This window comes from Salvelinus alpinus, chromosome 17 (assembly GCF_045679555.1).
Source record: "Salvelinus alpinus chromosome 17, SLU_Salpinus.1, whole genome shotgun sequence".
NCBI classification, from domain to species: Eukaryota; Metazoa; Chordata; class Actinopteri; order Salmoniformes; family Salmonidae; genus Salvelinus; species Salvelinus alpinus.
The window spans coordinates 8,779,863-8,805,131 of NC_092102.1; the positions used below are offsets into that span (position 1 = coordinate 8,779,863).

At 43.7% G+C, this 25,269-nt stretch overlaps 1 protein-coding gene across 5 annotated transcripts in view; it reads right to left on the reverse strand.

The window, feature by feature from the left end:
- LOC139542068 (DENN domain-containing protein 2D-like) overlaps nucleotides 1-23,726 on the reverse strand; it is a 39,012-nt gene extending 15,286 nt beyond the window's left edge. Inside the window, exons 1-3 of one of the 5 annotated variants that reach the window (XM_071347075.1) lie at nucleotides 23,581-23,726; nucleotides 5,984-6,043; nucleotides 5,230-5,328 (exon numbers count right to left, since the gene is read on the reverse strand). In XM_071347075.1, the coding sequence (XP_071203176.1) occupies nucleotides 5,230-5,328; nucleotides 5,984-6,043; nucleotides 23,581-23,599 (178 nt within the window). In that variant the 5' untranslated portion in view covers nucleotides 23,600-23,726. Of the gene's footprint in view, nucleotides 1-5,229; nucleotides 5,329-5,983; nucleotides 6,044-8,122; nucleotides 8,168-10,994; nucleotides 11,119-11,330; nucleotides 11,833-23,580 lie in introns of those variants that run through there. The other 4 variants (XM_071347076.1, XM_071347072.1, XM_071347073.1 and 1 more) reach the window with 4 other exon arrangements.
- Nucleotides 23,727-25,269: the final 1,543 nt, after the last annotated feature.

The window sequence follows — 25,269 nt, forward strand, 5'->3', positions numbered from 1 at the left end:
CCAATGCTCTAACCACCTGCCTCACGAGGAGCCCGCCTGTTACGCGAATGCAGTAAGAAGCCAAGGTAAGTTGCTAGCTAGCATTAAACTTATCTTATAAAAAACAATTAATCAATCATAATCACTAGTTATAACTACACATGGTTGATGATATTACTAGTTTATCTAGCATGTCCTGCGCTGCATATAATCGATGCGGTGCGTATTCGCGAAAAAGGACTGTCGTTGCTCCAATGTGTACCTAACCATAAACATCAATGCATTTCTTAAAATCAATGCACAGAAGTATATATTTTTAAACCTGCATATTTAGCTAAAAGGAATCCAGGTTAGCAGGCAATATTAGCCAGGTCAAATTGTGTCACTTCTCTTGCGTTCATTGCGCACAGAGTCAGTGTGTATGCAACAGTTTGGGCCGCTTAAATTTGCCAGAATTGTACGTAATTATGACATAACATTGAAGGTTGTGCAATGTAACAGGAATATTTAGACTTAGGGATGCCACCCGTTAGATAAAATTAGAACGGTTCCGTATTTCACTGAAAGAATAAACGTCTTGTTTTCGAGATGATAGTTTCCGGATTCGACCATATTAATGACCTAAGGCTCGTATTTCTGTGTGTTATTATGTTATAATTAAGTCTATGATTTGATAGAGCAGTCTGACTGAGCGATGGTAGGCACCAGCAGGCTCATAAGCATTCATTCAAACAGCACTTTCGTGCGTTTTGCCAGAAGCTCTTCGCTGTGCTTCAAGCATTGAGCTGTTTATGACTTCAAGCCTATCAACTCCCGAGATTAGGCTGGTGTAACCGATGTGAAATGGCTAGCTAGTTAGCCGGGTGCGCGCTAATAGCGTTTCAAACGTCACTCGCTCTGAGACTTGGAGTGGTTGTTCCCCTTGCTCTGCATGGGTAACGCTGCTTCGAGGGTGGCTGTTGTCGATGTGTTCCTGGTTCGAGTCCAGGTAGGGGCGAGGAGAGGGACGGAAGCTATACTGTTACACTTGCAATACTAAAGTGCCTATAAGAACATCCAATAGTCAAAGGTATATGAAATACAAATTGTATAGAGAGAAATAGTCCTATAATTCCTATAACTACAACCTAAAACTTCTTACCTGGAAATATTGAAGACTCATGTTAAAAGGAACCACCAGCTTTCATATGTTCTCATGTTCTGAGCAAGGAACTTAAACGTTAGCTTTTTTAAAAATGGCACATATTGCACTTTTACTTTCTTCTCCAACACTTTAATTTTGCATTATTTAAACCAAATTGAACATGTTTCATTATTTATTTGAGGCTAAATTGATTTTATTGATGTATTATATTAAGTTAAAATAAGTGTTCATTCAGTATTGTTGTAATTGTCATTATTACAAATACATATTTATTTATTTTAATTTTCTATTATTATATATTATTATTTTTTATTTTTTTAAATATTATTATTATTTTTTTTTTTAATCGGCTGATTAAATCGGTATCGTCTTTTTTTGGTCCTCCAATAATCGGTATCGGCGTTGAAAAATCATAATCGGTCGACCTCTAGTTCAGAGTTTGTTTTGATATTTTAACCTGCGTGTTGTGATCGCGTTTGGTGTAGGGGGACAAAATAAATGTATGCACGATAGCGCACGCGCGCAGCCGGTTTGGGTTCCGTGTAAGGAGAGGACACAGATTAAAATAAATAAATAAATAAATATCTAACTCTGTGTTCTTTGGAGAGGCTGAAGATGTCAGGGACAGTGAGGTGTGCGGATGGTTGCAGACCTGTCTCTGACCACTGACCTCCCGTGCTGTGACTGTGACCAAGATGCACTCTCCAACCTCCGTTCTACCTCCATCCTTGCCACACTCCCTTTTGTTTTGATTTTGTTGCCTCTATTTTATTGAAATCTGTTTCTTGTACGTGTTACTGTAATTCAGCTATTAGCTACCATAGTACACATGAAACTAAATGAAATAAAGCATTATAAAAATAAAATAAAATGTTATATTTCACATGCGCTGTAAGGTCTACAACAGGTGGGGAACTGGTAAACCTTAATGAAATGCTTACTTACGAGCCCCTAACCAACAATGCAGTTTAAAAAAAAATGGATAAGAATAAGAAATAAAAGTAACAAGTAATTAAAGAGCAGCAGTAAAAAACAATAGCGAGGCTATATACAGGGTGGTACCGGTACAGAGTCAATGTGCGGGGGCACCGGTTTGTTGAGGTAATATGTACATGTAGGTACAGTTATTAAAGTGACCATGCATAGATGATAACAGAATAGCAGCGGTGTAAAAAGGGGGGGGGGGGGGGGAATGCAAATAGTCTGGGTAGCCATTTGATTAGGTGTTCAGGAGTCTTAAGGCTTGGGGATAGAAGTTGTTTAGAAGCCTCTTGAACCTAGACTTGGCACTCCTGTACCGCTTGCCGTGTGGTAGCAGAGAGAACAGTCTATGACTACGGTGGCTGGAGTCTGACAAATTTTAGGGCCTTCCTCTGCCACCGCCTGGTGTAGAGGTCCTGGATGGCAGGAAGCTTGGCCACAGTGATGTACTGGGCCATTCGCACAACCCTCTGTAGTGCCTTGCGGTCGGCGGCCGAGCAGTTGCCGTACCAGGCAGTGATGCAACCAGTCATGATGCTCACGACGGTGCAGCTGGAGAACCTTTTGAGGAGCTGAGGACCCATGCCAAATCTTTTCAGTCTCCTGAGGGGGAATAGGTATGAATAGGTATGTTGCGCCCTCTTCACGACTGTCTTGTCTTGGTGTGCTTGAACCATGTTTGTTGGTGATGTGGACACCAAGGAACTTGAAGCTCTCAACTTGCTCCACTGCAGCCCCGTCGATGAGAATGGGGGCATGCTCAGTCCTCTCTTCCCTGTAGTCCACAATCAACTCCTTTGTCTTGAACATGTTGAGGGAGAGGTTGTTGTCCTGGCACCACACGGCCAATTCTCTGACCTCCTCCCTATAGGCTGTCTCGTCGTTGTTAGTGATCAGGCCCACCACTGTTGTGTCGTCGGCAAATTTAATGATGGTGTTGGAGTCGTGCCTGGCCATGCATTCATGGGTGAACAGGGAGTACAGGAGGGGACAGAACACGCACCCCTGAGGGGCCCCCGTTTCCAGGATCAGCGTGGCAGATGTATTGTTACCTACCCTTACCACCTGGCGGGGGACATCAGGAAGTCCGGGATCCAGTTGCAGAGGGAGGTGCTTAGTCCCAGGGTCCTTAGCTTATTGATGAGCTTCGAGGGCACTATGGTGTTGAACGCTGAGCTGCAGTCAATGAATAGCATTCTCACGTAGGTGTTCCTTAAGTCCAGGTGGAAAGAGAATAGAGATTGCATCATCTGTGGATCTGTTGGGGCGGTATGCAAATTGGAGTGGGTCTAGGGTTTCTGGGATAATGGTGATGTGACCCATGACCAGCCTTTCAAAGCACTTCATGGCTACAGATGTTAGTGCTACGGGTCGGTAGTCATTTAGGCAGGTTACCTTATGGTTCTTGGGCACAGGGACTATGGTGGTCTGCTTGAACCATGTTGCTATTCCAGACTCAATCAGGGACATGTTGAAAATGTCAGTGAAGACACCTACCAGTTGGTCAGCACATACCCGGAGCACACATCCTGGTAATCCTTCTGGCCTTGAATGTTGAGCCGTTTAAAGGTCTTCCTCACATCGGCTACGGAGAGCATGATCACACATCCGGATGTATGTATGACCCTTTGACTTGGCAGTGCAACACCCATTTTAAATTGGTCACCAGGGTGCCAGTGAAAAAAAGTGTAGCTGTTCATATTCGTTTCTGCCATTTCAAAAAAAGATATTATCAAGATTTATTCAAACATCCATGGGTATGCAACCAATGGGTATGCAAACTATTTATTCAAAAAGTTTCGTCCGAAGTCTTGGTTGAATCTTTGCAATGCGCAATTCAGTCATCATGCATTGTTTGAAAGAACATTTCTGAAGGCTTCCCCAAAAAATCTTCCCAATTATATATTGACTGCCAAGTAGTAATGATATCATGATTTGCATCAATCGCAAGGCATTTATTTAGCGAACTCCGCCATCACATGTAGCCTACTGTACATTGCACAAAAACATTGCTAGCCAAACAACAATTTCGTGCTAAGCGTGCAATTGAAGTAAAGGGCAACTACACCCTTTAGTTTCTTGTTGTTCCCAGACCTCAAACTGGATCTCCTTAAATGTGTTTTTAGCATTTTCATAGTGTTATTTTGAGAGTGAAAACCTGAAAAAACAACATGTTTACAATAACACCTTTGAGATTGTGCAGATTTGTTCAATCAATGTAAATATATTGTCAACTTAAAATGTAATTGCTTGTGTATGGTAGGCTATAAGCTATATTATATTCCAGGTTATATCATATTCTACTTGCTCAGCTCACAAATTAAAGACATAATTTACCTGTTTTCCCGGGCCGGTATTCTTTTCATTCGGGCCAGTAGCTTTCTGTTGGCACTGGCCTGGTGTGCCACTGGCAAATTTACCTGAATGTCAAGCCCTGCAAGGGCATGCTAATTTAAAAGATGGCTAGTCATTATTAGCCTGGTTCTGTTTGGAATACAGGTATATTATGGGACACAGGTCAGGTCATTATTGCTGTATAGCGGCAAAAAAATTGCGCGACCAAATCATGTGCTGGTTCCATCAACTGAAAAAGTAATGTATTAAATCTAACAGTAAATTGAATGTCCTGAAAAAAAAACTGTTGTAGCCTACTACCCTATGCACTCACAATGGCTGATGCCCATGTCGCATGCTCCGTATCTCAAAGCCATATCAAATATTTATGTTGTAAGATAATTGCTATTGAACTTAGTATTAAGAGTTGAGGAAAACAAATGACACCCACAGAAAGTTGTTTCAAAAACAGTTGCTTCCAAAGCTGTGTTTTAGCCGCAATTGGATTTCGAAACGTTAGACTATCAGAAGCCTTTTTTTTTTTTGGAGCGCACATCAGGGGAGAGGGATAGAGAGTGGCTCACAAATCACAGCTGCAGGCCCCACCGCAATAGGCCTGGGCAGACACTTGCATTACAGGAATCATTAGGATAATGACCAAATCATGGTTTAAGCTGCGCAGAAAAAAAAGTATTGTGTGTGTGTGAAATAGGAAGTACTTAATAGAAAACAATACGTTTTTTTAATGTAACGAGGTGTTTCCATGGAGTGTTTTAAGGCCTTATACTCACGATCTCTGTTGAGTTTGCCCCGGAATGAAGACCACATTGTGCTGAGCCTCTTGAGGGCACCTCTCTCAACCTCCTCATCCTCACTAGGCTGGACAGTGCCTAGAGGGGACCACCGGACCAACAGATGATTAGTAACTCCTACACAAGGGTCATGTTACCAAATGGAACGAAATGAACTGAAACCGGGAGGGACTAGCTGGACTTGTTTAATAAGAAACGCTTATTTTTCTGTGGCAAAACATGTATAAAAATATATATATATTTGGAGTGCCCTATTGAACATGACCAACACGTTACCCTGTTACAGGAGCTTTGGCACCTAAACCTTACATTCATCTGCCTTGAGATTGACCAGAGTAAAAACAAGGACCCTGTGACTGATGTGCTTATAACACATTAGGGATATATGGACCACTTCAAACAATGTGAAATCATAAAATGTACAACAATGGAAACAGCCAAAGTAGAAGATTGCAATTCTGTGCTCTGACCTTGCTCATAGGTTAGTCATCAGCGAACTAATCTACGCTCAAACAAGAAAACACTGAAGGCACCTGTGGAGAGTCATTACATTATCTCTAATGTGTGTATAATCCCTTTAAACTTTTGATACCGTTATTTGGTTAACAGTATGCTTTTATGGTTACAAGGCTCCTGGACCAAACAAAGCCATGGAACACACTGCTAGAGCTATAGGTAGAGTCAAAGTGCAAAATGTGTACTGTGCCCAATAAGGCCTACTGTAACTACTCACTGAGGTCACATGATGGGGCGTCTTTCTCTTTCCCATTGGCAGCGTCTTGAGGTTGCTCACCTGTTCAGGAGAAAGTAATTCTGTGAAACTGGGTTGTCATAAAGTTCCCACAATGTCAGAGGTTCCACCTTATTGAAACATACTGAACCAACAAAACTGTCCAGAGCAATACATAGGTTGGCTTATGGCCAAAATGACCACATGGTTTGCCAGTTGATAAATTGTCCACCAATGACATTACCTAGTGTGTGTGTAACAGTGAAGCCATTAACGGACACTACAGTGTTGCAGTCAACCAAAACGACTGAACATGTGTCCAATTTAATTTCCATGCTCACCATTATGGTTTAGCACTGTGGAAACAAGAGGACAAAACATGCACAGTTCAGCTAGGGCTGGGAAATAAATCAAATTTGATTAATTTGAATGTATGTTTTTGCACTATATTAAAAAATGCCTGTAACACAGAATCAAGGTTTTTTTGTATTTTTATGAGCGTTTATGTACGATTGTTCTCATGTCTTTTCCATCTTGTTAGCTCTCTCTGTGCACCTTCCAGGTTACACCAGAGATCAGTATTATAATGACGAGATGCACATGCAATGCTTGCGTGCGCCAAATAAATGTACACATGCATGTTATTCAATCATTGCATCTGCGTTGCCAAGCGCTAAAATATAAGTCAGTTCTATTTTTGACGCTGAACCCGGTACAAGTACTGCCTCTCCCATCTCCTCATTGGTTTATAGAAGCAGATGGCACGTGCCATCTCCTCATTGGTTATACCCACGTGGGTGACTGAAAGATGAACTGAGGTCGGTCGGTAGTGGTAATACACCATATGAAAGTTAGTTGCCAATCGCCATATAAAGTCAAAAAAGAAATTTAAAGACTGGAAGGAGGAGATGACTAGGAACAATTTGGTTGACCATTTTATGTGTGGATTAATTGACAGAGTAGAGGACTTGGTGCATTTCAGGTAAAATAACAACTCAACGTTTATATCCCAGGACAAATTAGCAAGCAACAGCAAGCTAGCTAAATAGAACTAATTAGCTAGCAACTGCAAGCTAGCTAGCTGAATTGCCATAAATATTTTATGCTTTTCAACCTGTCCCCAAATTAATATAATTGGTTCAGTTTGTTTTTGATATTTCAACCTGAGTGTCGTGATCGCGTTTGGTGTGGGGGGACAAAATCAATTTGCGCAAGATGGTGCGCCCAACCGGTTTGGGCATGGTGTAAAGATAGGAGTCATTGTCCCAAAAGCGGGAAGGCAAGCTTAGTTTCAAAATAAGCGCATAGAAATGTATTGGGTTTACTTTGGACAGATTTTGGCGAGAGTGAAACCTCTTGCGTTACCTCTTTCTCTATGGTTACATACACACCAAGCCCCTCCCTATCACAACAAAAAAATATGGGAAAAAAAGATGATCACTTCGTAGTCTCTGACAAGCGGTTTCGACTGTCAATTTGCATTTGAGGATTGGTACAACAGAATAAATAAAGAAAAAATAAAGAAATAGGTCATATGGACACCGAAACACATTATTACAGTAAAATCATGTCTCAGAGGAGTTAACCCTTTGTACCATACCCTGTTAATGTTTCAACTGTTCAAATTTCTAGCAGAGCAGACACCACTAAAAAAAACTGATGTATCAATGAACATTCATTCAGGAAAAGTACTGTCCAGTTTGTCGCTCGCACATTGCGGTACCACGTATCGCTAGCAGCATTTTCGTCAAATAAAGATTATAAAATACTAAACAGCTAGTATAACAAACATTCAAAAGCATAAAACAATTATACAAATGTAGCTAGCAAGTGTCTGCTAGCTAGTAGCTATTTGACATCATACATTTTTGTAAAATAACAAGTGTATATGGAACAAATCAACTTAATTTATCATTATTTGAATTCACAATACGCAATTAATGACGCGTCAGCCATCAAGAATTGAGCATCAGCTATTCTTGAGCTTGGATGCTGCCATTGGAAGTGACACAACAAGGGCAGTATAGCAGCTTTAATTTCAAAGGAAGCATTCATTCAATGGCTGATGTCAATGCCAGATGCCCGATGCCCGTAGCATAGCAGGGCAGCTAGAAGAACATGAGAACAGCAAGGCTTACATACTGCGTAGGTGTAAAGAAGTCATTCTCTATCACAGGGTGTGCTGCCTGCCCTTCAGGTTACATAACATGTTACATCATCTTCTCTTGGAAGCCAGCAAGCCTCAACTCAATTAGGGATTGGTAGTCTCTCTCTCTCTCTCTCTCTCTCTCTCTCTCTCTCTCTCTCTCTCTCTCTCTCTCTCTCTCTCTCTCTCTCTCTCTCTCTCTCTCTCTCTCTCTCTCTCTCTCTCTCTCTCTCTCTCTCTCTCTCTCTCTCTCTCTCTCTCTCTCTCTCTCTCTCTCTCTCTCTCTCTCTCTCTCTCTCTCTCTCTCTCTCTCTCTCTCTCTCTCTCTCTCTCTCTCTCTCTCTCTCTCTCTCTCTCTCTCTCTCTCTCTCTCTCTCTCTCTCTCTCTCTCTCTCTCTCTCTCTCTCTCTCTCTCTCTCTCTCTCTCTCTCTCTCTCTCTCTCTCTCTCTCTCTCTCTCTCTCTCTCTCTCTCTCTCTCTCTCTCTCTCTCTCTCTCTCTCTCTCTCTCTCTCTCTCTCTCTCTCTCTCTCTCTCTCTCTCTCTCTCTCTCTCTCTCTCTCTCTCTCTCTCTCTCTCTCTCTCTCTCTCTCTCTCTCTCTCTCTCTCTGTTCTGCGGTTTCAGAAATGTACTATCATGACTAGTGATGAACCGATGACATTTTTGGCCGATACCGATATCCAATATTTTCCTTGCCCAAAATAACTATACTGATATTTTTGTGGCCTTTTAAGCATTCTAGTACAGTTAAATAGTTACACACATGCAGCGGTCTAAGGCACTGCATCTCAGTGCAAGAGGCGTCACAACAGTCCCTGGTTTGAATCCAGGCTGTATCACATCCGGCCGTGATTGGGAGTCCCATAGGGCGGCGCACAATTGGCCCAGCGTCATCCAGGACGTCATTGTAAATAAGCATTTGTTCTTAACTGACTTGCCTAGTTAATATAAAAAGGTCACACACCACACTACCCAAAAAGTTATTTTGTTGGCATTTACGCATGTCCCCATTACCAGTAAAACATAATCAAAACCTATTTCTTCAACTTACTTTCTGTGCTGTTTTGTTCATTTCATTCTCAACCTGGATTTCTATGGAATGCCGTTTGGGTCTTTGCGTGTCAAAAAAGATACGTCAAAATAACACTATTTGACGTGTAACACAACAATCTGTTTCAGTAGCTATAGTTAGCTAGCTAACTATATAGCTAGGTGTCATCTAAAATTACCTTAATTTATAAGACAGTTCTTGTTTGATTAATTGTGGTCGGATCCATCTGAAGTTAGCAACAATAAGGATTAGCCACAAGTGGACTTTGCGGTTAGCTTTCAGAATAAAAGCATGGCATATTCTTTTATAATTTGCATCACTGACACTTATTTTGAAGGCAAACCGCAAATTCCACAATTGTGACTAATCCTTATTGTGGCTAGCATCACAACACATAACTCGGTCTGTTCTCTGGAATGATTTTATTTAGCTGACTTGTCTCGTTAAATAAAAGGTTAAGAACAAATTATTATTTACAATGGCGGCCTATCCCAGCCAAACCCGGATGACACTGGCCGCCCTATGGGACTTCCAATCATGGCCGGATGTGAAACAGTCTGGATTCGAACCAGGGACTGTAGTGCCGCCTCTTGCACTAAGATGCAGTGCCTTAAACCGCTGCGCCACTCGGGAACCCCCGATATGATGAATCACGCTTCACAATCTGTCAGTCCGATGGACAAATCTGGGTTTGGTGGATGCTAGGAGAACGCTACCTGCCCGACTGCATAGTGCCAACTAAAAGTTTGGAGGATGAATAATGGTCTGGGGCTGTTTTCATGGGTCGGGCTAGGCCCTTAGTTCCAGTGCTACATCATACAATGACATTCTAGAAGATTCTTTGCTTCCAACTTTGTGGCAACGGTTTGGGGAAGGCCCTTTCCTGTTTCAGAATGACAATGCCCCCGTGCACAAAGCGAGGTCCATACTGAAATGGTGGTCGAACGGTGTGAAAGAACTTGACTGGCCTGCACAGAGCCCTGACTTCAACCCCATCGAACACCTTTGGGATGAATTGGAACACGACTGTGACAGGCCTAATCGCCCAACATCAGTGACTGATGTTCGACAAGCAGGTGTCTACATACTTTGTCGTATTTTATCTCCACTTCCTACGATCAAAAGGACCAACAGCTGACTCCACGTTTACTTCAATATGATAGTTATTATATCAATATTTGCGCATAAAGGCGTTTTCACTGCCATTTCTAGCAATTTAACCAACAAAGAATCCACCATGTTGACGAAATTGTCTGCATTTGTAAAATTGTAGCGAAACGTCCCGTCTCCTGGTATGACTGTACTCATGTAAAAACGGTGGTTGGAACGTGGTTGTAGGAAATAAACACCTTCAGAAAACCTAGTGTCAAAATAAAAATGTGGTTGAAGCGTTTCCATGCATTAATACATTGAAGACAGGCCTGCATGCCCTCCCAGCTATGTCTCAGGTAGCCCTCAAAAGCCTTCATGGATAAAATGCAAGAATTTACTAACATTTGACATGTTCTAATTCCCATGTGCCAACATATCGCCACGGTCTGTGCCATTATGAAACTTCCACTCCTGTAGACCTGAAATAATTAGATGGTGAAACCTGCTTCCAACCAATCACACAAAGTAATTCCGCCATTGTTAAATAACAGGACAAGGATCCTGCAAATAATCATTTTTATAGTTGAAAAATACATTTAGTAGGCAGACATTTCGAAATAGTTCTACATGTGGGTGGAGTGGCGCTTCATAGTTACGTTTTGACATCACCATCCCCGTGTACCTTAAATTGTTAGTTAAAATTAAGGTTCAATAAAAAATACACACCGTTTCCATTTTTGTCGCAAAGATAAGTTCGACAAGAAAAATCGACCCGTCTAACTGATATACAATTGTTGTTGATCTTAAGAAAATGTGTCATCTGCGGTTTCCATTACACATGGCGCAAATAAAAAAAATTGTTGCGACGTTGCTTTTGTCGAATAAACTGGTCGATGGAAACCTGCTGTTGGCACCGTCGGAACGCGAGTAGTGACTTGATTGAAGCCACTTTTCAGTGAAGGTACTTACATTTTTACAAACCTTGTCATACAATCAGTCATTCATTCTCAATGCGAACATGTTTAAAACTTCTTAGCCTATAAATGCATGTAATCTACTCACTCCATCTCTGCTTGAAGTTTTTTAATCCATGTCTTTCTCGAATCCTTTTCGTTACCTCTCCACTCATAGCTCTCACAGGTATCAACGTTGAGCGTCTTATCTCCCTGGACAGCTTGTCGTTTCTCAAATTATTATTTATCCACATTCATCCTGGTAGCACAAGGAAAATAGTCGCACAAGTAACGCATGCTGTTGCTCAATGTTCACGGGTTGGCTTCTCTGGGAATTGGAGAGATGAACGCAACAAACTGTACAGTGCGCGGAGCCTATGGGTCGATCAATTGTCAGTTTCTCACGTGGATGTGCTTCATCTGATACAATTACGCTACCAATGCTTAACTATTCCTTTGATAAAAACTAGAATTACAGCTAATTTTAATTTTAATCTGGTGAGTCAAGATGACAATCAAATAAAATTTCCATAGAATAGGCGAGATTGTGATGTTCTCCAGGATTTCATTTTGTTAGCGGTTTGTCTTACACATGCTTTTTTAAAAGCTTTTACAGATGCTTTCTGTGACACTAAAGATCCTCCCAATGAGGTAAACAACTACTAATCATCAAGCACATGACCTGAAATGCAAATTATTCATGAGTCAAGTAATTATGCTGAAGATTTTTGAAGGATAATTGTAAGCAGACAAACATATTTCATCCCTAATAAATCGGTCTTTAAAACTTTTCTTGGATATCATTTTGGGTTTTCAGTGCAGTTATGTAGTTTTCAGTGCAGTTATGTAGCCTTTACAATACTGACAAAATAAACGCAACATGTAAAGTGACGTAAAAGATCCCAGAAATGTTCCATATGCACAAAAAGCGTATTTCTTTCAGATTTGGTGCACAAATTTGTTTACATCCCTGTTGGTGAGCATTTCATATCCATCCACCTGACAGGTGTGGCATGTCAAGAAGCTGATTAAACAGCATGAGCATTACACAAGGCCACTCAAAAATGTGCAGTTTTGTCACACAATACAATGCCATGTCTCAAGTTGAGGAGCATGCAATTGGCATGCTGACTGCAGGAATGTCCACCAGAGCTGTTGGCAGAGAATTTAATGTTCCTTTCTCTGCCCTTGGAGACCAATGTAGTTTTAGAGAATTTGGCAGTACATCCAACCAGCCTCACAACCGCAGACCACGTGTAAGCGTTGTATGGGAGAGCGGTTTGCTGATGTCAATATTGTGAACAGAGTGGCCCATGGTGACGGTGGGGTTATAAACTCAGCAAAAACAGAAACGCCCCTTTTTCAGGACCCTGTCTTTCAAAGATAATTCGTAAAAATCCAAATAACTTCACAGATCTTAATTGTAAAGGGTTTAAACACTGTTTCCCATGCTTGTTCAATGAACCATGAACAATGAATGAACATGCACCTGTGGAATGGTCGTTAAGACCACCTTGAGCTAGCCACGAGCTAGGCCCATATTCCAGCTAATTTCATGGGCTACAATACCTCTTTTGTCAATTGGCCTGGACCCTTTGTTGCCGACACGGAGCCCCGCCGATCCATCACGACTGGTCTGCCGACGTGGTCGCAACGGGCTTTTCCGTTGCGATGACGCCGAAGATGCATCTTCTTGCCCTGGCCCGCTAGCTTTCTAAGCGCCGTGTCTCCCACTCACCTAGCGTAGTACTGACTACTGAATGGCTCCCTGACTCACCTATTGCTGTTCTTTGGACCCTATGATCACCCGGCTACACAGCTGATGGCCCCTGTACTGTTTCAATAAAATTATACCTCATTTTGTTTATCTGTCGGCCCCAGCCTCGAACTCAGGTCCTCTATGTACCCGCTCTGCCCATTCATCGCCATTTACCCGTTGTTGTCTTAGCTCTCCTGATCAACACCTGTGACTGCTTTATGCCTCTCTCTGATGTCAATATGCCTCACTCTAATGTCAATATGCCATGTCTACTGCTGTCTCAGCTAGTCCATATTGTTTTATTTCACTGTAGAGCCCTCAGTCCCACCCACCTTGCCTTAGATAGCTCTTTTGTCCCACCTCCCACAGATGCGGAGACCTCACCTTGCTTAACTGGTCCCACCAGAGACGAAACCTCTCATCGTCACTCAACGCCTAGGTTTACCTCAACTGTACTCACAACCCACCATACACTTGTCTGCACATTATACCCTGACTCTATTCTACCACGCCCAGAAATCTGCTCCTTTTATTTTCTGTTCCCAACGCACTAGATGACCAGTTCTTATAGCCTTTAGCCATACCCTTATCCTACTCCTCTGTTCCTCTGGTGATGTAGAGGTTAATCCAGGCCCTGTAGACCCAAGTACCACACCTATTCCCCAGGCGCTATCATTTGTTGACTTCTGTAACCGTAAAAGCATTGGTTTCATGCATGTTAACATCAGAAGCCTCCTCCCTAAGTTTGTTTTATTCACTGCTTTAGCACACTCCACCAACCCTGATGTCCTAGCCGTGTCTGAATCCTGGCTACAACATTTTCCGCCAAGTTGGCAACCCCGCCCTCTTTGGCAGTTCTATCTACTGCAGAGATGGCCTGCAGAGTTCTGTATCCAGGTCTGTGCCCAAACAGTTCGAGCTTCTACTTCTAAAAATCTACCTTTCCAGAAATAAGTCTCTCACTGTTGCCGCTTGCTATAGACCCCCCTCAGCCCCCAGTTGTGCCCTGGACTACATATGCATATTGATGCCCCCCATTTATCTTCAGAGTTCGTACTGTTAGGTGACCTAAACTGGGATGTGCTTAACACCCCAGCCGACCTACAATCTAAGCTAGATGCCCTCAATCTCACACAAATTATCAAGGAACCTATCAGGTACAACCCAAATCCATAAACACGGGCACCCTCATAGATTTTATCCTGACCAACCTGCCCTCCAAATACACCTCTGCTGTCTTCAACCAGGATCTCACCGATCACTGCCTCATTGCCTGCGTCCGTAATGGTTCCGCTGTGAAACAACCACCCCTCATCACTGTCAAACGCTCCCTAAAACACTTCAGCGAGTAGGCCTTTCTAATCGACCTGGCCCGGGTATCCTGGAAGGATATTGACCTCATCCCGTCAGTAGAGGATGCGTGGTTATTCTTTAAAAGTGCTTTCCTCACCATCTTAAATAAGCATGCCCCATTCAATTTTTTTTAAACTAAGAACAGATATAGCCCTTGCTTCACTCCAGACTTGACTGCCCTTGACCAGCACAAAAACATCCTGTGGCGTTTTGCATTAGCATCGAATAGCCCCCACGATATACAACTTTTCAGGGAAGTCAGGAACCAATATACACAGGCAGTTAGGAAAGCAAAGGCTAGCTTTTTCAAACAGAAATGTGCATCCTGTAGCACAAACTCCCAAAAGTTCTGGGACACTAAAGTCCATGGAGAGTAAGAGCACCTCCTCCCAGCTGCCCACTGCACTGAAGCTAGGAAACACTGTCACCACTGATTCCACGATAATCAAGAATTTCAATAAGCATTTTTCTACGGCTGGCCTTGCTTTCCACCTACCCCTACCCCGGCCAACAGCTCTGCACCCCCCGCAGCAACTTGCCCAAGCCCCCCCGCTTCTCCTTCACCAAAATCCAGATAGCTGATGTTCTGAAAGAGCTGCAAAATCTGGACCCCTACAAATCAGCTGGGCTAGACGATCTGGACCTTCTCTTTCTAAAATGATCCTCCAATTGTTGCAACCCCTATTACAAGCCTGTTCAACCTTTTTCGTATCGTCTGAGATCCCTGAAGATTGGAAAGCTGCCGCGGTCATCCCCCTCTTCAAAGGGGCAGACACTCTAGACCCAAACTGTTATAGACCTATATCCATGCCTTTCTAAAGTCTTTGAAAGCCAAGTTAATGAACAGATCACCGACCATTTCGAATCCCATCGTACCTTCTCCACTATACAATCTGGTTTCCGAGCTGGTCATGGATGCACCTCAGCCACGCTCAAGGTCCTAAACGATATCATAACCACCATCGATAAAAGACAGTACTGTGCAGCCGCATTCATCGACCTGGCCAAGGCTTTCGACTCTGTCAATCACCACATTCTTATCGGCAGACTCAACAGCCTTGGTTTCTCAAATGACTGCCTCGCCTGGTTCACCAACTACTTCTCAGAGTTCAGTGTGTCAAATCTGAGGGCCTGTTGTCCGGACCTCTTGCAGTCTCTATGGGGGTGCCACAGGGTTCAATTCTCAGGCCGACTCTTTTCTCTGTATATATCAATGATGTCGCTCTTGCTGCTGGTGATTCTCTGATCCACCTCTACGCAGACGACACCATTCTGTATTCTGGCCCTTCTTTGGACACTGTGTTAACTAACCTCCAGATGAGCTTCAATGCCATACAACACTCCTTCCGTGTCCTCCAACTGCTCTTAAATGCTAGTAAAACTAAATGCATGCTTTTCAACCGATCGCTGCCCGCACCCACCCGACTAGCATCACTGCTCTGGATGGTTCTGACTTAGAATATGTGGACAACTATAAATACCTAGGTGTCTGGTTAGACTGTAAACTCTCCTTCCAGACTCACATTAAGCATCTCCAATCCAAAATTACATCTAGAATCTGCTTCTTATTTCACAACAAAGCCTCGTAAAACTGACTATCCTACCGATCCTTGACTTCGGCGATGTCATTTACAAAATAGCCTCCAACACTCTACTCAGCAAATTGGATGCAGTCTCACAGTGCCATCTGTTTTGTCACCAAAACCCCATATACTACCCACCACTGCGACCTGTGTGCTCTCATTGGCTGGCCCTCGCTTCACATTTGTCGCCAAACCCACTGGCTCCACCCACTTGCTAGGTAAAGCCCCACCTTATCTCAGCTCAATGGTAACCATAGCAACACCCACCCATAGCACGCACTCCAGCAGGTATATTTCACTGGTAATCCCCAAAGCCAACATCTCATTTGGCCGCCTTTCCTTCCAGTTCTCTGCTGCCAATGACTGGAACGAATTGCAAAAATCACTGAAGCTGGAGACTCATATCTCCCTCACTAACTTTAAGCATCAGCTGTCAGAGCAGCTTACCGATCACTGCACCTGTACACAGCCCATCTGTAAATAGCCCACCCAACTACCTCATTCTACAAATTATTTATTTTTGCTCTTCTGCACCCAGTTTCTCTACTTGCACATCCTCATCTACACATTTATCACTCCAGTGGCAATGCTAAATTGTAATTATTTTGCCACTACGGCCTATTTATTGCCTTACCTCCCTAATCTTACTACATTTGCACACTATATATAGATTTTTCTATTTTGTTTTTGACTGTACGTTTGTTTATCCCATGTGTAACTCTGTTTTTGTCGCAGTGCTTTGCTTTATCTTGGCCAGCTCGCAGTTGTAAATGAGAACTTGTTCTCAACTGGCCTACCTGGTTAAATAAAGGTGAAATTTAAAATATATATATATTTTAAAAGACACTAACTGCTTACAGACTGTAGGCAATTAAGGTCACAGTTATGAAAACTTAGGACACTAAAGAGGCCTTTCTACTGACTCTGAAAAACACCAAAAGAAAGATGCCCAGGATCCCTGCTCATCTGCGTGAACGTCCCTTAGGCATGCTGCAAGGAGGCATGAAGACTGCAGATGTGGCCAGGACAATAAATTGCAATGTCCATACTGTGAGACGCCTAAGACAGCGCTACAGGGAGACAGGACGGACAGCTGACCGTCCTCGCAGTGGCAGACCACATGTAACAACACCTGCACAGGATCTGTACATCCGAACATCACACCTGCGGGACAGGTACAGGATGGCAACAACAACTGCCCGAGTTACACCAGAAATGCACAATCCCTCCATCAGTGCTCAGACTATCCTCAATAGGCTGAGAGAGGCTGGACTGAGGGCTTGTAGGCCTGTTGTAAGGCAGGTCCTCACCAGACATCACCGGCAACAACGTCTCCTATGGGCACAAATCCACCGTCGCTGGACCAGACAGGACTGGTAAAAAGTGCTCTTCACTGACGAGTCACGGTTTTGTCTCACCAGGGGTGATGGTCGGATTCGTGTTTATCGTCGAAGGACTGAGCGTTACACCGAGGTCTGTACTCTGGAGCGGGATCAACTTGGAGGTGGAGGGTCCGTCATGGTCTGGGGCGGTGTGTTACAGCATCATCGGACTGAGCTTGTTGTCATTGCAGGCAAATTCAACGCTGTGCGTTACAGGGAAGACATCCTTCTCCCTCATGTAATACCCATCCTGCAGTCTCATCCTGACATGACCCTCCAGCATGACAATGCCACCAGCCATGCTGCTTGTTCTGTGCGTGATTTCCTGCAAGTCAGGAATGTCAGTGTTCTGCCATGGCCAGCGAAGAGCCCGGATCTCAATCCCATTGAGCACGTCTGGGACCTATTGGTCGGAGGGTGAGTGCTAGGGCCATTCCCACCAGAAATGTCTGGGAATTTGCAGATGCCATGGTGGAAGAGTGGGGTAACATCTCACAGCAAGAACTGGCAAATCTGGTGTAGTCCATGAGGAGGAGATGCACTGCAGTATTTAATGCAGCTGGTGGCCACACCAGATATTGACTGTTACTTTTGATTTTGACCCCCCCTTTGTTCAGGGACACATTATTCCATTTCTGTTAGTCACATGTCTGGAACTTGTTGAGTTTATGTTTCAGTTGTTGAATCTTTTTATGTTCATACAAATATTTACACGTTTAGTTTGCTGAAAATTTACACAGTTGACAGTGAGGACATTTCTTTTTTTGCGGAGTGTAGTATGGGCAGGCATAAACTACGGACAATGAACACAATTACATTTTATCGATGGCAATTTTGAATTCACAGATTATGTGACGAGATCTTGAGGCCCATTGCTCTGCCATTCATCCGCCGCCATCACCTCATGTTTTAGCAAGATGATGCACGGTCCCATGTTGCAAGGACCTGTACACAATTCCTGGAAGCTGACAATGTCCCAGTTGTTCCATGGCCTGCATACGCAGACATGTCACCCATTGAGCATGTTTGGGATGGTCTGGATCGAGGGGTACGACAGCGTGTTCCAGTTCCCACCAATATCCAGCAACTTTGCACAGCCATTGGAGAGGAGTGGGCCACTATTTCACTGTCACGACTTCCACCGAAGTCGGTTCCTCTCCTTGTTCGGGCGGCGTTCGGCGGTCGGCGTCACCGGTCTTCTAGCCATCGTCGATCTACTTTCGATCTACTACGATCTCGGTATCGGCCCGATGTCTAGTTTATCGCCGATGTCAAAGCTGACGTGCATGCCGATATTAGCTAGGTAGCCACTTGTTGTTCGCCTATTGAAATTGAACTTCAGTTCATGAAAATAAATAGCTAGCCAGCTACTTAACTCTGTTGCCTAAAGCTAATGTTATTAGCAGCCAGCTAGCTTCATCTGGTTAGTGACACTCGACCGGACCGGGTTATGTGTTATGAAGCTAGCCACAATAAGGATTAGACACAATAGTGGAATTTGCGGTTTGCTTTCAAAATAAAAGTACCTCTTTGAAAGTGATGCAGAAGGTTACAATTGGTGGAATCATGCCATATTTAGACTAGACGATGTTAAACACGGTTGGAATGTGAAGCAATGAAATGGGGTATCAGTCTACGCGGTGACACCCACAGAATACAACTGAAGAGTTTACGGAAATATTAGCGTTGTAGCTCTTATCGCTAGATTGTGTGAAATCACCTCCCCAGTCAGCCTATTGTATGTATGACATTCCTATTGCACTGTACAGCTTTGCCTACTGATTGGGGATCAATGAAATGGGGTTTCAGTCTACTCACTACCCAAGATATATTTTCCCCAACGTCCTCAGTTATCAGCCTCAAACATCCACGCAGTATTGTTTTTCCTCAGGAATAGTTTTCAATTTACAGTTTCAGAGTCCCGCATTAAGAGCTACGATGCTAATGTTCTCTAGGTGTCACTGAGTAGACTGATACCCCATGTCATTGACCCACAATCCATAGGTAAGGCTGTACAGTGAAATAAGTATGCCCCCAATGCAATTCTAAAGTCTAATACATCCAGTGTGATTTTAACAGATTTTTGTCAAATTAACAAATCATTGTCTTTTGTTGATTTTATGAAACAACATTCCAACCTCGTTTAGCATGATGTATTCAATGACGACAAGTTTACTATTTGCATCACTGTCAATTACATACTATCCACTATTGTTGCTAATCATTGTGGCTAGCTAAAACATAGATGGGTGTCACGTTCGTCATAATGATTGGACCAAGATGCAGCGTGGTATGTTTCCATCCCTTTTATTAGGAAGAGAACTCAAATAACAAAAACAATAAAGTGAACAAACGAAACGTGAAGCTCAAAATAGTGTTCGCAGGCAACTATACCTAGACAAAATCCCACAAAACACAATGGGGAAATGGCTACCTAAATATGATCCCCAATCAGAGACAACGATAAACAGCTGCCTCTGATTGGGAACCACACCAGGCCAACATAGACATACAATTCCCCTAGATAACCCACCATTAATCACACCCGACCTAACCAACATAGAGAATAAACAGCTCTCTATGGTCAGAGCATGACAGTACCACCCCCCCCCCCCCCCCCAAAGGTGCGGACTCAGACCGCAAAACCTGACTCAATAGGGGAGGGTCCGAGTGGGCATCTACCGTCGGGGGCGGCTCCGGTGCGGGGCGAAGTACCCACTCCGCTCGTGGACACGTCATCGGAGGAACCGGACCGTAGATCGTCGCCGAGGACTCCGGACCGTAGATCGTCGCCGGGGACTCCGGACCGTGGTTCGTCGCCGGGGACTCCGGACCATGGTTCGTCGCCGGGGACTCCGGACCGCAGACCATCGCCAGAGGCTCCAGACCGCAGATCGTCACCGGAGGCTCTGGACTGGGAACTGTCGGCGGAAGCTCTGGACTGGGAACTGTCGCCGGAAGCTCTGAATTGGGAACTGTCGCCGGAAGCTCTGGACTGGGAACTGTCGGCGGAAGCTCTGGATTGGGAACTGTCGCCGGAAGCTCTGGACTGTGGAGGCGCATTGGAGGCCTGATGCGTGGGACCGGTACAGGTGGCACCGGGCTGATGACACGCACCTCAGGGCGAGTGCGGGGAGGAGGCACAGGACGTACTGGACTGTGGAGGCGCACTGGAGGCCTGATGTGTGGGACCGGTACAGTGGCACCGGGCTGATGACACGCACCTCAGGACGAGTGCGGGGAGGAGGCACAGGACGTACTGGACTGTGGAGGTGCACTGGAGGTCTAGAGCGTAGAGCTGACACAACCCGTCCTGGCTGGATGCTCATTTTAGCCCGGCAAGTGCGGGGCGTTGGCACAGGACGCACTGGGCCGTGAAGGCGCACTGGTGACACAGTGCGTAGAGCCGGCGCAGCATATCCTGGACCGAGGTGACGTACTGGAGACCAGGAGTGCTGAGCCGGCACAACCCGTCCTGGCTGGATGCTCACTTTCGCAAGGCAAGTGCGAGGAGCTGGCACAGAACGCACTGGGCTGTGGATGCGCACTGGAGACACATTGTGTATCTCCGCAAAACATGGTGCCTGACTGGTCCCACGATCCTCACGGCGACTGTCTTGCTCCAGACACCAAACCATCCACTCTACCTCATCACTCCCCTCAACTATCTCACAATACTCGTCGCTCAGTCTCAATATTCCTCTTCGCTCTCAGACTCGCCGACCACTCCGTGTGCCACCCTCAATTATTTTTTTGAGGCTGCCTCTCGGGCTTCTGTCGTGGCCGCGAACCCCGGTGTCGTCGTTGTCCTTCCTTCACCGCTTGCTTCTGCTTCCATGGAAGGCTTTCGTCTCCTGCCATTATCTCCTCCCAAGTCCAGGATGTCTTTACCTCCTGGATATCCTCCCAGGCCCAGGATACCTGCTCCTCCTGGCCACGCTGCTTGGTCCGTTTGTGGTGGGATCTTCTGTCACGTTCGTCATAATGATTGGACCAAGATGCAGCGTTAATCACACCCCGACCTAACCAACATAGAGAATAAACAGCTCTCTATGGTCAGGGCGTGACAGTGGGTCAGACCACCATTAATCAAATAAGAAATGTCTTATAAATTAGGGTTATTTTATATGATGACACCTAGTTATATAGTTAGCTAGCTAACTATAGCTACTGAAACAGATTGTCATTTTGCTATGTTTTTGGGGAAGAACACTGTTTGCATCCATGAGATAGCTAGCTTTTTTTATGACCAGCACTGTAGGTGTGCGAGACAACTTTACCAGCATCATAGCATACGTATCGATGAATCATTGTGACATATGAGTGATAGTGTAATCAATGTGTACTAACTACGTACATTTTTTTGAATGCATTATATTATTGTGCAGTCATATTCAGGTCCTGATTGGTCAAGCTTATTTGGGTCTTTGTGTGTCAAAAAATAAACACGTCAAATAACACTATTTGACGTGTGTATTTTTTGACACGCAAAGACCCAAACAGCGTTCCATAGAAATCCTGGTTGAGAATAAAACGACTGAACAAATGAACAACAAAACAGCACAAAGTAAGTGAAAGAAATGGGTTTTGATTATGTTTTGCTGGTAATGGGAACATGTGTAAATGCCAACAAAATAACTTTTTGGTTAGTATGTGTGTAACCTTTATTTAACTAGGCAAGTCAGATTAAGAACAAATTCTTATTTACAATGACGGCCTACCCTGTCAAACTCGGACGACGCAGGGCCAATTGTGCGCCGCCCTATGGGACTCCCGTTCATGGCCGGATGTGATACAGCATGGATTCAAACCAGGGACTGTAGTGACGCCTCTTGCACTGAGATGCAGTGCCTTAAACCGCTGCGTCAGTGTGTGTGTCTGTTAACTATTTAACTGTACTAAAATGTTTAAGTTCGCCAAAATTTTAAATACCAGGTATCAGGATCGTTTTTTTTGGCATGGAAAATATCAGGTATCGGCCCAAAAATGTAATTGTTGCATCACTAGAGGCAACTGTGTTCTTGGGGACCTTCAATGCTGCAGACATTGTTTGGTACCCTTTCCCAGAGCTGTGCCTCGACACAATCCTATCTTGGAGCTCTATGGACAATTTCTTCGACATAATGGCTTGGTATTTGCTCCGACATGCACTGTCAACTCTGTGTGTGTGCCTTTCCAAATCATGTCCAATCAATAGAATCTACCACAGGTGGACTCCAATCAAGTTGTAGAAACATCTCAAGGATGATAAATGGAAACAGGATACACCTGAGCTCAATTTCGAGTCTCAGAGCAAATGGTCTGAATACTATTAACTACTGTCGTACCCCATTTTTTTGCACACATTTTATAAACCTGTTTGCTCTTTGTCATTATGGGGTATTGTGTGTAGATGAGAAACAAAACAAATATTTTATCAATTTTAGAATAATGCTGTAACAATGTGGAAAGTCAAGGGGTCTGAATACTTTCTGATTGCATTGTAAAGTGATGCATCGTGGCGTCCATGAGGTTGAGCAATGAATAGTTTGGTTTGTTTACCCTCAGCTGGACCAGATGGGTGGGTCCTCCTGAGGCTCCTGTCACAAGAGCATCAACCTCCTCCCTCTCCTCTGGAATGCTTTGAAGATTTGTCTATTCATGCTTTACTTGCATGGTCGGTATAAAACTATTCAGGTTCATACAGAGAAGGGGAGATAGAGATCGTAGATGTTTAGATGAGAGCCACCTACCCTTTCTTGAGGCCTCACGCACCGAAGAGTAGGACTGCACCCCCCCCCCCCCCCTGCCTAAATCCAGCCTCCTCGCCATCTGTTTACCTTCGCTTGAGATTAAGCATCAAGTTTACACCTTACTTCTATGATGTATTGTATGTGAACTGAAGGAAGGTTTAATCAACATTTTAGAAAAATGGGCAGCAATAATGACCATATGTATCAATATGGCTAGGGGAATAACAATTTTGGTGTCTATGGCACTAGGTCAAGACCGATGTATTTCTTCTGAGTCAATTCCAAATAAATGACCTCAATTTGTTCATACCAAATAATAAGGGATGACGGGGATGCTCAAGCTGGAATCGAAAAGAGGAAAAGCTCCAGTTTCTCTGCTTCTCCCGCCATCCCATCTCTATTTGTCTGGAAGAGACGTGGATAAGTAGTTTTGAGATTAAAAAAAGAAAGAAATACAATTGATTGGAAGCAGTGACATGTCAACATCTGACCTTCAACTACTTTTGAAAATTATTTACAGTGATCACTTCTGTTAAGATATTTTCATTACCTGTGAGCGTAGTGTCCATCTTGTTCAGTAGTGTGGTTTGAATCTCATAACCCAGTGGTGAGGCTCATATTTCAGACTCCCTCACAATGTATTGTCTCTCCTTCAAGCTATCAGTTATTGTTTGCTCTAATGTAGACTTTGAAACTCTATATTTAAACTGTGGGCACACCCTTCTGGTTTGCCTAACAATATGATGTGCTTGGAGTCATGCGTCATAAGAAACAGATATCGAAAGCAGACATCTGTGTAGTTTACAGGATATGATACCAAGCAGAGTTTTAAAGTTTACTTGAATGTGCCAGGACTAAACTTAATCTTAGTCCTGGAAATCGGCCCTAAATGTCCTAACAGCTTCACCTCTCGACCTGAAGCACCAAATTCAGTCTTGTGAAGGCCCTCCCTGTGTCACTACTACTCAATATAAATTTTACATTGTGGCTGTGGAATCTAGTGGAAACCGTTTATCATCCTCGCACAGGCTTGAAAATCACCTCACCAGTTTAACCTCTCTAGGGTATGTGGGACGGTAGCGTCTCACCTCGTCAACAACCAGTGAAACTGCAGGGCGCCAAATTCAAAACAACAGAAATCCCATAATTAAAATTCCTCAAACATACAAGTATTTTATACCATTTTAAAGATACACTTGTTGTAAATCCAGCAACAGTGTCCGATTTCAAAAAGGCTTTACGACGAAAGCAAACCAAACGATTATGTTAGGTCAGAGCCAAGTCACAGAAAAACACAGCCATTTTTCCAGCCAAAGAGAGGAGTCACAAAAAGCAGAAATATAGATCAAATTAATCACTAACCTTTGATGATCTTCATCAGATGACACTCATAGGACTTCATGTTACACAATACATGTATGTTTTGTTTGGTAAAGTTCATATTTATATCCAAAAATCTGAGTTTACATTGGCGCGTTATGTTCAGTAGTTCCAAAACATCCGGTGATTTTTCAGAGAGCCACATCAATTTACAGAAATAGTCATCATAAATGTTGATGAAAATACAAGTGTTATACATGGAATTTTAGATCCACTTCTCCTTAATGCAACCGCTGTGTCAGATTTCAAAAAAACTTTATGGAAAAAGCCAACCATGCAATAATCTGAGTACGGCGCTCAGACGACAAATCAACCCAAAGAGATATCCGCCATGTTGGAGTCAACATAAGTCAGAAATAGCATTATAAATATTCACTTACCTTTGATGATCTTCATCAGAATGCACTCCCAGGAATCCCAGTTCCACAATAAATGTTTGTTTTGTTCGATAATGTCCATCATTTATGTCCAAATTCCTCCTTGTTGTTCGCGCGTTCAGTACACAATCTAAACTCACGACGCGCGGGCAGGTCCAGGCAAAAGTTCAGACGAAAAGTCATATTACAGTCTGTAGAAACATGTCAAACGAAGTATAGAAACAATCTTTAGGATGTTTTTAACATAAATCTTCAATAATGTTCCAACCGGAGAATTCCTTTGTCTTCAGAAATGCAATGGAACTCAAGCTAACTCTCACATGAACGCGCATGGTCAGCTCATTGCAGACCTTACTCAATCCCCTCTCATTCGCCCCCACTTTACAGTAGAAGCATCAAACAAGGTTCTAAAGACTGTTGACATCTAGAGGAAGCCTTAGGAAGTGCAACATGATCCCATTTCCACTGTATCTTGGATAAGC